Source organism: Rhinoraja longicauda, chromosome 1 (genome assembly GCF_053455715.1).
Source record: "Rhinoraja longicauda isolate Sanriku21f chromosome 1, sRhiLon1.1, whole genome shotgun sequence".
Lineage (NCBI taxonomy): Eukaryota > Metazoa > Chordata > Chondrichthyes > Rajiformes > Arhynchobatidae > Rhinoraja > Rhinoraja longicauda.
This window is the reverse complement of record NC_135953.1, coordinates 80,536,557-80,550,713: the sequence shown is the minus strand read 5'-3', so window position 1 is coordinate 80,550,713 and position 14,157 is coordinate 80,536,557. Positions and strand designations below refer to the sequence as shown.

At 39.2% G+C, this 14,157-nt stretch overlaps 1 protein-coding gene across 1 annotated transcript in view; it reads left to right on the top strand.

Annotated features, from left to right (window-relative positions):
* The window catches only part of haspin (histone H3 associated protein kinase), a 55,780-nt gene that overhangs the window by 35,535 nt on the left and 6,088 nt on the right, over positions 1–14,157 (top strand). The window contains exons 9-13 of the mRNA XM_078410910.1: positions 2,474–2,536; positions 6,511–6,602; positions 10,093–10,172; positions 10,454–10,542; positions 13,868–14,010. Coding sequence (XP_078267036.1) covers positions 2,474–2,536; positions 6,511–6,602; positions 10,093–10,172; positions 10,454–10,542; positions 13,868–14,010 — 467 coding nt within the window. The remainder of the gene's footprint in view (positions 1–2,473; positions 2,537–6,510; positions 6,603–10,092; positions 10,173–10,453; positions 10,543–13,867; positions 14,011–14,157) is intronic.

Sequence of the window (14,157 nt, the reverse complement as noted above, 5' to 3'; positions counted from 1 at the left end):
TATTATTTTTGGAATGTGCATTATTGTTGGTAAAAAATATATTGCCTGCAAATGATTGACAATTATAACAAAATATGTTACTGGACAGGTAATCCCGAGGTCAGGGATGATGATTTGCACACTTGAATTCACTTTCCCATTGAGACAGCTGAAGAATTTAAATTGAATTTGGGAGTAATAGTCAGATAATTATTTTTTTAAATGATCATATTCACAATAATCCTTTCGGAGAGGATTTTTTTCCCCCAGTCTAGCCTATTTGTAGACCAACAGCAATGGATTTGTTCTTCTAAGATCACTATGAAACAACTGATCAAGCCATTAAATTGTGTCTGAACCCCCACTAGGTGGTATGGGAGTGCTTTCACTGACGTTGCCATTGAGGATTTAAATGAATGATCAATACCCTCCTTGCAATACCTAAAGACCATGTCTGTTTAGAAAAAAGGAAATTCTGAAGAAAGGTCCTGACCCGAAACGCCATCTCTCCATTTCCCTCCACAGATGTTGCCTGGCTCACTACGTTTCTCCAGAACTTTATTTTTTGCTGAAGTTTCTAGCATTTGCATTATCTTGTATCTCTGCACTTAATATATTTACTTTTACCCAATTATATTTACAAAACTAAACTTTTAAATCTTTTAACCAAAATGTGATAGTTTGGTGTTTGCATCGCTTCGAGGTTATTCACGAGCATTGCAGAAAATGATGACATAATGGAATTCAAAGGTGATTGAGTGGTCTGTCTTTTATCATGAGGGGCCCCATTTGGAACTGCTAATTTGTGGCTCTGCTTGGATGCTCCTGCATACTTGCAGCTGTTATTGCCTCACCCCTGGCCTCGCCTTGCCGTGTAGCATGAGGTCCGTTGATGTTGAGAGGGGATGGGGTGGGTGAATGGGGGGGGGTTGGGGTACGGGGCAGGGGAGGGGGAGTGGGGGTGCAGAGCAAGGGAGGTGGAAGGGAGGAGGGGAGGGAGTGGACTTGTGATTTGCTGTCGAAGACCACTGGAGCAAGTATGTCTTCAATGAAATTAGGTATGTGCAGTTTTAAATGAAACTCTTTCTTCATAACTTAGTCATACATTTTATGACCATTGTTTTATTCAATACCAAGAGAATTGGGATGTGTAAAGAAAAAGCAAAATAGAAAAAACAAAACAAAACAATTTTTTCTTTGTATTGCAAGAAGCATTTCTGTTCAATAACCTTTCTATACATAGCAGACTATACTCATGATAGGCCTGACATTGTACATGCAGTCTAAGAACTACAGACTGTTGGAAATAATAGTCGTTTTTCACACATGAATGTAGCGCAACGCGTATGCGTATTTGGCGTGCATACCTTTTTTTTGCTTAAAAGTTGTATTATGTGCCATATCATGAATTTTGATGTAAAATTCAGAATTTTGGACATCAAAAGTCTGAATTTGTAAAATCAAATGTTGGGAAGTCTGAATTCATATGCATGAGGTATTGCATTTTGGACAGTGAACAGTAGGGTTCAAGAAAGTGTTGTAGACCAGAAGGAACTTGGAGGATAAGTACATGGTTTCCTGAAAGTGGAATCACAGGTTGATAGCGTGGTGAAAAGGGCTTTTGGCACAGTGGACTTCATCAGTCAGGGCATTGAGAGTAGAAGTTGGGATGTCATGTTGCACATGTACAAGATGTTAGTCTGAAGAAGGGTCCGGACACGAAACTTCACCTATCCACATTATCCAGGAATGCTGCCTGACCTCCTGAATTACTCCTGCGTTTTGTGTCTTTTATTTTAAGATGTTGATGAGGTTGCACTTGGCGTAGACTTCAGTTGTCACTTTATGGGAAATGGAATGATGCAAGGAGATAGAATAATGGTCAAGTGAATCTGACGGTGAAGTCCCAGTTGCAGAAAGTCTCCCAGGCTACTGAAACCCCTTTAATACACTCAGCAATTTCATCAATCTTCCCTGTTTGTTTGTTTCCTGGCTGGCTGATTCTTCACAGCATGCACCTTATCTAATCTCCCACAATCGGTCTGAAGGGTCCCAACTTGAAACATCACCTATCCATGTTCTCCAGGGATGCTGCCAAACCCGTTGAGTTACTCCAGCACTTTGTGTCTTTTTTTAAAGATGTTGATGAGTTTCCACTTGGGAGTATTGTGTTCAGTTCTGGTCATTTTGCTGCAGGAAAGATGCCATTAAGCTGGAAAGAGTGCAGAACAGATTTATTAGGATGTTGCCAGAACTTGAGGGACCAAGTTTTCGGGAGAGAATGAGAGGTCTAGAACTTTATTCCTTGGAGTGTACGAGGCTGAGGGGTGGTGTTATAGAGGTGTATAAAGTTGCATTTCTTAAACTGATTTGCCTAATTTAAAAATTTCAAATGCACAACCCAATAAAAATCCAATTTTTCATGGAGTTTTGATGGAGTTAAACACAGTATGCAAATAGAAATGCTAATTGTAAATAATTTTCTTACCCCTAGGAAACTAAGTCAGCTGCATGAAGAAATTGAAAATTTCACCTTTGGATTCATTTCTCTATATTCGTAAGTGCACGTGTGTTGCAGCTTCAATTTTAGTGCAATTCTGCTTTGCAATAGTTGTTTCAAAAAGTTGACAGAACCTTCTTTTATTGCACACACTTTTGGATCCACTCTGACTTTAGAGTTTTGCAACTTTTTTAATGGGTGGTGGAATATTGGGAGCATGTGATTTTAATGCTAGCCTATTTCATCTGGGTGCGATTTCATGGCATTTGTTTCAAATTTGTTTCAAACGAAATTGTGATTCTAGTCACGTAACAATATTTTATTTTCTGATAGATTTGAGTCTACTTCATTATAACCATAACAAAATGACAATTGAAAAAATGGCTCTGTTAATTTCACTGTTATTGGCATAAACAGTAAGGGAAATATTAAATGGATTTTTCAGAGTAAAGAAAATGGCATTCAGCACATCGAAACTGCCATTTAATCAGTTTTTCCAATAATGAAATGTCTTAGATAAATAAATTCATGTGATTTCTTCTGCCTTCAAATATTTGTGTACATATAAACCCAAGTCTTTCTATTTCATGTTCCTTTTAAAATCCTACCATACATTTTACATTGCTTCTCTTTGCTTTACCAACCAAAATATATTACCTCACACTTCCCTAGTCAAATTTAATCTGCAATGCATTTAACCATTTTGTATTCTGTCCTGGTTCTTACTGTTTACTACATTTGCATTTGATGTCATCTTCAAACATCAATGTATGTTTTTCACCCAGAGAGTTGTGAATTTGTGGAATTCTCTGCCACGGAGCGCAGTGGAAGCCAAATCACTGGATGGATTTAAGAGAGAGTTAGATAGAGCTCTAGGGGCTAGTGGAATCAAGGGATATGGGGAGAAGGCAGGCACGGGGTATTGATTGGGGACAATCAGCCATGATCATAATGAATGGCGGTACTGGCTCGAAGGGCCAAATGGCCTCCTCCTGCACCTATTTTCTATGTTTCTATGTACACTCCAAAGAATAAAGTCCTAGTCTGCCCAGATTCTTCTTGTAACTCAGTCCTTGAGTGCAAGCAACATCTTTATAAATCATTGCTGTACATTTTCCAGCTTAATGCCATCTTTCCTCCTGCAAGATTACAAAAAACAAACACAATACTCGAGTGCGACCTCACCAACATTTTGTACAACTCCAACATAACATCCCAAATGCTCTTACTGATAAAGCCCAGCACGTCAGACTCCTTTCACCATCCTGTCATCTTGTCTGTCTACCTGTGGTGCCGCTTTCTGGGAACTACAATGCCCACCATAATGTTTGGGACAAACACCCATTATTTATTTATTTGCTTCTGTACGCCACAATTTGAGATTTGTAATAGAAAAAATCACATGTGGTTAAAGTGGTGCACATTGTCAGATTTTAATAAAGGCCATTTTTATACATTTTGGTTTCGCCATGTAGAAATTACAGCAGTGTTTATACATATTTCCCCCATTTCTGGGCACCATAATGTTTGGGACACAGCAATATCATGTAAATGAAAGTAGTCATGTTTCGTATTTTATTGTATATCCTTTGCATGCAATGACTGCTTGAAGTCTGCGATTCATACACATCGCCAGTTGCTGGGTGTCTTCTCTGGTGATGCTCTGCCAGGCCTGTATTGCAGCCATCTTTAGCTTAGGGCTAGTCCCCTTCAGTTATCTCTTTGGCATATAAAAGGCATGCTCAATTGGGTTCAGATCGGGTGATTGACTTGGCCACTTAAGAATTGACAATTTTTTAGCTTTGAAAAACTCCTTTGTTGCTTTAGCAGTTTGTTTGAGATCATTGTCTTGCTGTGGAATGAGTTTTGGGGCATTTCTTTAAACTTGAGCAGATATGATGTATCTATACACTTCAGGATTCATTATGCTACTACCCTCAGCAGTTGTATCATCAATGATGGCAAGTGAGCCAGTAACTTCAGCAGCCATACATGCCCAGGCCATAACACCCCCACCACCGTGTTTCACAAATGAGGTGGTATGCTTTGGATCTTGGACAGTTCCTTCTCTCCTCCATACTTTGCTCTTGCCATCACTCTGATATAAGTTAATCTTCGTCTCATCTGTCCACAAGACCTTTTTCCAGAACTGTGGTTGCTCTTTTAAGTACTTCTTGGCAAACTGTAACCTGGCCATCCTATTTTTGCAGCTAACCAGTGGTTTGCATCTTGCAGTGTAGCCTCTGTATTTCTGTTCATGAAGTCTTCTGCGGACAGTGGTCATTGACTAATCCACTCCTGACTCCTGAAGAGTGTTTCTGATCTGTCGGACAGGTGTTTGGGGATTTTTTTGTATTATAGAGAGAATTCTTCTGTCATTAGCTGTGGAGGTTTTCCTTGGCCTGCCAGTCCCTTTGTGATTAGTAAGCTCAGCAGTGCTCTCTTTCTTCTTAATGATGTTCCAAACAGTTGATTTTGGTAAGCCAAAGGTTTGGCTGATGTTTGATTCTTGTTTCTCAGTCTCATAATGGCTTCTTTGACTTTCATTGGCACAACTTTGGTCCTCATGTTGATAAACAGCAACATGAGTTTCCAAAGCTGAAGGAAAGACTGGACGAAAGACTAGGTGCTGAGAGCTCTCTTATACCTGCATTAAGGAGGCAATTAAACACATCTGAACAATTACAAACACCTGTGAAACCATGTGTCCCAAACATTATGGTGCCCTGAAATGGAGGGACCATGCATAAACACAGCTGTAATTTCTACATGGTGAAACCAAAATATATAAAAATGGCCTTTAATAAAATCTGACAATGTGCACTTTAACCACATGTGATTTTTTTTTTTCTATTACAAATCTCAAATTGTGGAGTACAGAGGCAAATAAATAAATGATGGGTCTTTGTCCCAAACATTATGGAGGGCACTGTATGTACCAGTAATACTTGGTCCCAGTGTGTCCACAACACTCTCCAAGGCCTTCGAACCCTGTATTCGAAGCTGTTAGTTGTCTCGAGTAGGATACAAAGTGCTGGAGTAATTCATCTGCAGCATCTGTGGAGAAAAGATGTCAGTGACATTTTGGATTGGAACCCTTCTTCAGTCTTCATATACCTTATCTACTGTATCCAGTGATCCCGGTGTGGGCTCCTGTATATCGGAGAGACCAAGCATGGACTTACACCTTACACTTCTGAATTAATCTCCATTTGCTAATCTGCACAGCTGATCAAGATCCGCAGTAATTCGTAATTCTTGATAACTTTCTCCACTGTCTACGATCCTACTTGTTAGTGTCATCTGAATGAATGAATGAATGAATATGTTTATTGGCCAAGTATACATATACAAGGAATGTGCCTTGGTGCTCCGCTCACAAATAACGCACAAACATACAGTTAACAATTAAGAATAAAAATCTGCAAACTCACAAATCATATTCTCATCCAAATTATTGATATAAATGATGAACCACAATGGGCCCATGAGGCACACCTCTACTTATAGACCTTCAGACTAACTCATGATATGCCAGTATACATTTGGCCAGGCGGCTCTCATTGGATCCTGGCCAAAGTAGTGTCCTGGATTCTTAAGAATTCTGGTAGTGGTTATTTTTGATGTGGTTAATGTAGTGAGATTAAGATTGGCTGGGTATTTCTAGAAGACCTAGAACACTTCAGATGCAGGAGAAGTCATGTTTTCTGAAGTTCGTGGGAAAGAATGTCTGCTTCTTCCTTGCCAATTGTAGCATATTTTATCAATGCCAAAAGGTACTTTGAATTTTGTACCTACTTAAAAAAAACTTAAACTCTTTAGTGATCTTTATTTTGTGTTAAGTATTATATAAAGACGTACAGGTATGTAGGTTAATTGGCTGGGTAGATGTAAAAAATTGTCCCTAGTGGGTGTAGGATAGTGTTAATGTATGGGGATCACTGGGCGGCACGGACTTGGAGGGCCGAAAAAAAGGCCTGTTTCCGGCTGTATATATATGATAAAGTAAAATAAGTGTCCTTGTTTTCTAGTGTGCACTGTGTCAAAGATTCATACCCTCCAGAGCTTCTTAAAGCTTGGGACAAATATAAACGAATGAAGACTTCTGAAAATGATCGTCCAGGTGAGAATAGTGGTTGTGTGTTCCTGTGGTGCTGCAAACCTTGATTCTCTTGCACTTAAATGTGTTTGACACATTTTGAGAATAAATATGAATACTTCCAAACTTGGGACAGGTGGATGCAGTTTAACTTTGAACTACTTCTGAAAGTCATTTGTAAGCTTTGTGTAAAGAAAATTCTGATTTTTTTTTTAATGCCATTAATGCATCCAACAAATACAGAGCAATAAAAGTTGAATTAGCATTTGAAACCCACTCTTTCTAAAGCTGAACCTCTCACGTGAACTATTACGGAATCTTGGATAAGTACAACATTAGAAATGGCCCTTCCAGACCAACTAATCCATACCGACTGTGATACCTATCAATGCTAATGTTAATCTCTTGCTTTGGCAAATATTATTTTCCTACTCCAGCACAGCCAGGGAACTATGAAATAGTCTAATATTGACAGGAAAATTGGTGTAGAGTGTGCAGAACTGGCTAGTGTATCAGGTTCCTGGTGTTTATGCTGCACTCAAATGTCTGAAACTATGATCACCCTCATTGCTGCTGGAAACAAGCATTTTAGGTAAAGGTCCAGTTCCAGTCCTATAAATTGCAAGACCCCCACAGTAACTACCAGATGGATGGGATGAGTAGGAACTGGGCGGTGATATGGATTTAATATTGTAGATCACAACCATTAAGCAGACAATATTATTTAGTTTAGTTTATTGTACATGAAGTACAGCGAAAAGCTTTTGTTGCGTGCTAACCAGCCAGCAGAAGGACCATACATGATTACAATGGAGCCATTCACAGTGTACAGATATATGTTAATGGTGCAAGGTAAAGCCAGTAAAGTCCAATCCTCCTCTCGGGATCTCTGCATGCCCGAGGGCTGCTGATGGGCATGATTGTTGCCTGAGATATTGGCAGTGTGTTGCAATAGTCCATCCTGGAATTTAGCAATGTGTAAATTGGCCCTCGACAGCAGTTGTCCCAGCTATTAAAGTGAATGCTGAGGCTCCATTTTGGGTGTTCTTCAGGCTTCTGCTTCATGTGTGTGTTTTATGTGCAGCACTGGTTTGTGGCTGGCTTTGACCGCACTTTAGTGGTAACTAGACCAAGTGGACCCGTTGGGCCCAAACCTCTCCTGCATTGGTGCAGCACCCTCTCCTCCCTCTCTCCCCCCTCCACCCCTCCCCTCCCCTTCCTTACTCCCTTCCCCCTCTCCCCTCCCTCCACTCCCCCTCTCCACCCACCCTCCCCCTCTTCCCCTCCTCCCCCAACTCCATCCCCCTCTCTCCCTTCACCCCCCCTCCCTCCTTCCCTCCCTTCCTAGGAGACAGATTTAAACTTTAAAATGTGAATAACTTTTAAAATATAACACCGATTTCAATGAAACTTCTTCCATTAGTACCAAAGGGACGACGGTGAGTAAGGTGGCCCTAAAATTGTTGCGCTATCGTGTACCGTTTTGGTTGTAGTTCAGGAACAAACAAACAAACAAACAAACAAGAATTTTAGTATATAGATTCCACATCTTAAAATTTCATTTTAATTAGTTGCCACTCCTTTGAATTTCTACTTTCTCCAGATTAAAAAAAATTGATGTGTATTTTTCCCATTTATTTGGGCTTTAGAAACCATGAAAGAATCGGCTTTCTCTGATACTATCCAGTGAATAAAATAAACCATGGGTAGCTTTGCCTAATCATTTTTGATGTAAAATCATATCATGCCAGCCTTTTTTTACTTGCACACAAACTTGCTTAATCAATTTATTATCCACATTGTGATTTTCATCTCACATACTTCCTCAATTCTCAACTCTTAATTTGCCCCTTTCAATAGACAATAGGTGCAGGAGTAGGCCATTCGGCCCTTCGAGCCAGCACCACCATTCAATATGATCATGGCTGATCATTCTCAATCAGTACCCCGTTCTTAGCTTCTTCCAATACCCCCTGACATTGCTATCCTTAAGAGCTCTATCTAGCTCTCCCTTGAAAGCATTGGCCTCCACTGCGTTCTGAGGCAGAGAATTCCACAGATTTGCAACTCTAGTTTCACTGTGCTTCTGATTATTTTTTCTGGTTGTATGGCTCCTTTTCACCTTCCCCTCAGCTAACAATGAACCATTCTACATTTCCTTATCAGCATCTGATTTGATCTGTCTTTTTCGTACCTTACCCTTCCATAGCTCTAGACTCCCTCTCCCCAGTTTGAAGAAGGGTCTCAACCCAAATCATCACCCATTCCTTCTTTCCAGAGATGCTGCCTGTCCCGCTGAGTTACTCCAACATTTTGTATCTATCTACTGTTAATCTAGGTGTCACTGTAAACCATTGGTTATAATTTGTTACAATTTTGGACCTTAATCGTTTTGTATACTTTTGTTAAATCATCAGACACAATTTTTCACGTCTTTTTGTCCTAATCTTTCCTAACCAAGCCTGTATTGTGGTAACCAAGCCTGCATTGTGTCAAACCCAGAAATGTAGCGTGTGATTTTACTATCTTTTTAACTTAAGTTCAATGTTGCATCAAGTGGAATGAACCTGTACAACAATCATCAGCAAATGTCCCACTTTCACCCCATTATGGGAAAAAAAGGTTATGACAGAAATAGCTGACAATGTTTAGGCCTTGGTCACTGCCCTTGAAAAATTGCAGATATTCACCTCCTGTAATCATAACCATCTTATAGACAACTTCTGGTCTGGATATTTATCAACTTTGCTCTAATTTCAGGTTTATTGACTGTTAACCTGTAAAATTAGCCCTGTAATTCTCCACTCCACATCTACCCTGAATAGAATATAGAATGGCTATTTCGCTCGAGGTGCTTTGATGCCATTGATAATACAACTAATTTTATAGTGGTATTTTTCAGCAAAATCAGAATATACTTTTTTACAAGATTTTTTAAATGAATACCGAAGCATAAAATACTTGAGTAATTCTGGCAATTTCTATTTATTTTCTTTAAGCTTTTTATCTTTCAGGAATTCTGTTCCACTTTTACTACTTCATGTGTGGGAATAAATGCATATGTATTCTGTATCTTTTCTTTGTTGCTTGATTCTATAGCTTATAAATTACCAAATACCATTTAAAAAAATGTTTAACTGCATTTAAAACCATTCACTCCCCAAGTGTGCTACTATTGGTTTTGAATGTTCAAGTGGCAAATAATTGCTCCCTACAGTAAATGCAGCTTGAGGTCTTACAAATCAATCCAAGCAAAGTATTTGTAAAAAAAATTGTAACGAAAGAAGCAATTTAAAAAAGCTTATTGAAATAACATAAAATGGAGGGAAATGCAGCAGGGAAGAATTTTCAATTTCTGCTCTAATAAATTTAGTTCATAATAGCAAGGATTTAATCTTTTGAAATCCGTTCTGAATTGTTAATTTCCAATTTTAAAAATTCCAGTTAAAATAGTCATTCAATGATTCAATATTTTTGAAATTTCTTAACATTTGTGAAATGTTTTTCTCTTTAGATGAATTTCAGAATGAACAACTTTACATCATTTTTGAATTTGATTATGGTGGTTGTGATCTAGAAAGTATGGCAACAAAGGTAATTTTAAAAATATTTTCTGATCTTTGCTTCAATTGCACTTCTATCAAATTTAGACAATAGGTGCAGGAGGAGGCCATTCGGCCCTTCGAGCCAACACCACCATTCAATGTGATCATGGCTGATCATTTTCAATCAGTACCCCGTTCCTGCCTTCTCCCCATACCCCCTGACTCTGCTATCCTTAAGAGCTCTATCCAGCTCTCTCTTGAATGCATTACAAATTTATTACATTCAGACTGTTCTTCCATTGAATTTATTGCATCAACCTATTCCTCTAGGTACCTTCTCTTGAAGAAGCAAGAAGTATATTGCATCAAGTAACTGCATCCTTGGCGGTGGCTGAAATCTCTTTTCATTTTGAGCACAGGTAGGGAAGGGAGGAAGGATTCTTCATTAACCGTTGTAAAATAATAAGCCTCGTCTACAAATGAACCCTCATCAATACTTACGTGACACATTTACGACTTGAACGTGTGGATTTAGCTTAGTGACTTGAATATGTTTTCAGAGGAAGGATATTGAGGACCACAATGATTGGTACTAAGAATGCCATTTGTAATCAAATTTCTTACTGAAGCGGCCAATGGCTGATTTATAATGGATGTGAATTTAGCAACCAATGCCCAAGCAATTTTTTTTCCTGTCCTCAGATATTGTTAGGAGTTTATCGTCTATATATTTACTGTTTTCCCAAATGTTTTGTGCATTATCATCCCTTATGCTAATGGCTGGATCGGTTCATGAAAAGAGCTTAGAACGTTTGTTCTTTTAAATCGCATGCACCTCTTTTCATGACCTGTGAAGTTGTTTCTGAATAAACTTGGAGTCCAAGTTCGTAGCTCAGTAAAAGTAGTAACACAAGTAAATAGAGTGGTAAAGAAGGCATATGATATGCTTGCCTTCATTGCTAGGGGCATTGAGTACAAGAGTTAGGAAGCCATGTTGCAGCCTGACCAAAGGACTTGGTTAGGCCTCATTTAGAATATCGCGTGCACTTCTGGTCGCCCCATTGCAGGAAAGATATGGAAGTTTTGGAGAGGGTGTAGACGTGGTTTATCAGAATGTTGCCCGAATTGGAGGATTTCAGCAACAGGGAGACGTTGGATAGACTTGGTTTGTTTTCCTCTGGAACATAGGAGGTTGAGGGGAGACTTGAGTTTACAAGATTGAGGCATAGGTAGGGTTGACAGTCAGAAACTTTTTCCCATGGTGGAAATGTCCAACACTAGAGGGCATAGCAATAAGGTGAGAGGGGGAAAGTTTAATGGGGGTGTGCGTGGCAAATTTATTTTACACAGAGGGTGGTGGGGGCCTGTAATATATTTCCAGGGGTGCTGCTGGAGGCAGATACAACAGTGGCATTAAAGAGGCTTTTGGATAGGTACATGGTAATAAAGGGAATAGAGGGATATACGATACGATAGAACTTTATTTATCCCAGGACGGAAATTGATCTGCCAACAGTCATAAAAACACAAAATACATGAAATATGAAATTAAAGTGACGAGTGGAAAGGATTGGGGGTGTGCAAAGATTTGGGGCGGGGGGGGGGGGGGAGTCTGTCTCAGTCTGCCCCACGACATATGGATCATGTGCAGACAGGAGATCAGTTCAGCTGGGCATCATGTTAGGCACAATCATTGTTGGCTGTACTTTTCTATGTTCTATGTATTATCAGAGCACCAGAAGATGAGAGCTTTGAAGATATCTCAGGGCTTTGAGCTTAGACAGGTGAGGTAGAGGGTGTCATGATGGCTTCATTAAAATTAGTCTGTGCTCTGGAAGCTAAAATTGAATAAGTGCAGAGGTGGGAGATTTGTAAAGCTGGCATTTGTTACAGAGGTACAGGACTGATGCTATGGAAGGGAATGATAACCAGGGAATTAAAAAAAAAAATAGAGGACATGATTGTGACGTAGGTATTAGAGGTCTTGGTGTGTTCAAAACTGAGCTGTGACATTTGGATGCTGAAGTTTACGAGGGGTGGTGAGTGGGAGGCTTTGCTAGTTTAGCTAATGTTGAGATAGAGGTGAGTGATCTTGGATAGATTGAAGTAAGCTCCCTTGGTGAAAGGGAGATATTGGGTTAGATGTTGAACATCTAACTCTACAGATTACCAAGGGACTTCTCTAAGACAGGATCGATCTTGAGGGTTGTAATCTTTTAAGCAGCTGTAAAGATGAGAAAGGGCAAGGCCATGGAGAGTTTTGAGCATGAGAATATGAATTTTAAAATAGTGGCATTGCCTGATTAAATATTGGCAAAGGAGGAAGGTAGTGTCAAAAGACTGCAAACAGGTCAAGCAGGATGAGAAGGTTCAGTCATAATCATCATTTCAGATGTGCCATGGATAAAATATTTTTCACCGTGTTACTGTGACAGAAACCTGCTTGGAGCAATGGGGCATCGATTTGTGCGGAAAGATGAGCACAGCTTTCAAATGGAAATGCTTTGAAATAATTTGGGAAGTAAATGGAAATTGGAAATGTTGTAAAGCAGAAAGAGTATACTGGAAGTTCCAGTGATTGTTGGACTAGGATTCCTGAACTCGATCTGATAGATCCAATAGCTCTGCCAAAATTAACGTGTAATGGTGCTGAAATGCAGCAGATGAAATATCAAAGACTCATTTGCCTGACTTTTGCTGATCTTTGCAATGACTGTAATTTCAACAGTCCATTGGCATCAGTGTGGGTTAAATGGTTTAAAATTGTCCAGTTGTTTGTTCATGATCTGATGACCTCTAATAGAGAGTGCATATTTCTTTAGATGTTAATTTTCCTCTTGCACTGTGGTTTTCGATATGAAATTGAGAGTTAAATGTCTGCAGTGCATTCTGCCTCAATTTCCAGGTATTTAAATAAGCTGATGGCAGTATTATTAGTGTGTAATCTTTCATGGCAAATTAGGACTGGCTCATGTTTCAGAAGGAACTGCAGATGCTGGTTTAAACTGAAGATAGACACAAAAAGCTGGAGTAACTCAGCGGGACAGGCAGCATCTCTGGAGAGCAGGAATGGGTGACGTTTCAGGTCGATACCCTTCTTCAGATGGACCCTGGTTCATGTTTGATTGATTAGGAGATTCTGGAGGCTTGATAGTAACCATTTATGCCGATGGTTTTGGGGGGAGAGAGTTGCTGCACAACTTTGGCTTATAGTCATTCACTTCATTTGAGCATAAAACATCAATGCAAAGCACTTCATCCCTGGAGATGTGTCAAAATATTGTTTTTTCTGATGAGTGAGTATGAAGTCTGTCCCACTGCATTATCATGTCAAAGACCAGTATCCTGTCCTTATTTCTACTAAGAAATTGTCCTTGTATCTGCTATTAAAATTGGTTTAAATATGAAGTGTGTGCACGTGTGTCTGATTAAAGATTTGTTTTGGATCTTGTAGGGTTAGTTAAGATCTTCCAGTCTTAGCCGAGACACATGATTCGATTGGTAGCCCCTGATATTCCAAATCTGATCCAAAAGTACCCGTGCTTTTGTTTTGCCATTTGTGAGAATGATTGTTGAGTGTTAACCTGAGAATTCCTGATTTTGCTTTATATTACGGCATCCTTGCTCAGATCAAGTGCCATTCTGCCTTCCCACTTCAGGAATTTGGACCTTGGGTATATTTTTAAAAGCGATATGGTTTTTGATAATTGTCATATATAATTAATTATTTGAATTCAATTTCAGAGACTTGCACTGGGGTAATATACTTGTCAAGAAAACTGCCATCAAACAAGTTCAATACAGATTGTGTGGGAACACTTATAATATTAACACACATGGATATCTAGCTCATATTATTGATTTTACCCTATCAAGAATGGGAAACGGTTAGTAATATTAAAATGTATACTGACAAAGTTATGTCTTTTGTGCATTGTGACTATTTTGTTTTTAATAATGCTGTGTATGTTAGCGCAGTTTTTTCACTTCACGCATCATGTGACTGAAACATATTAATTTGAAATAAATTAAAA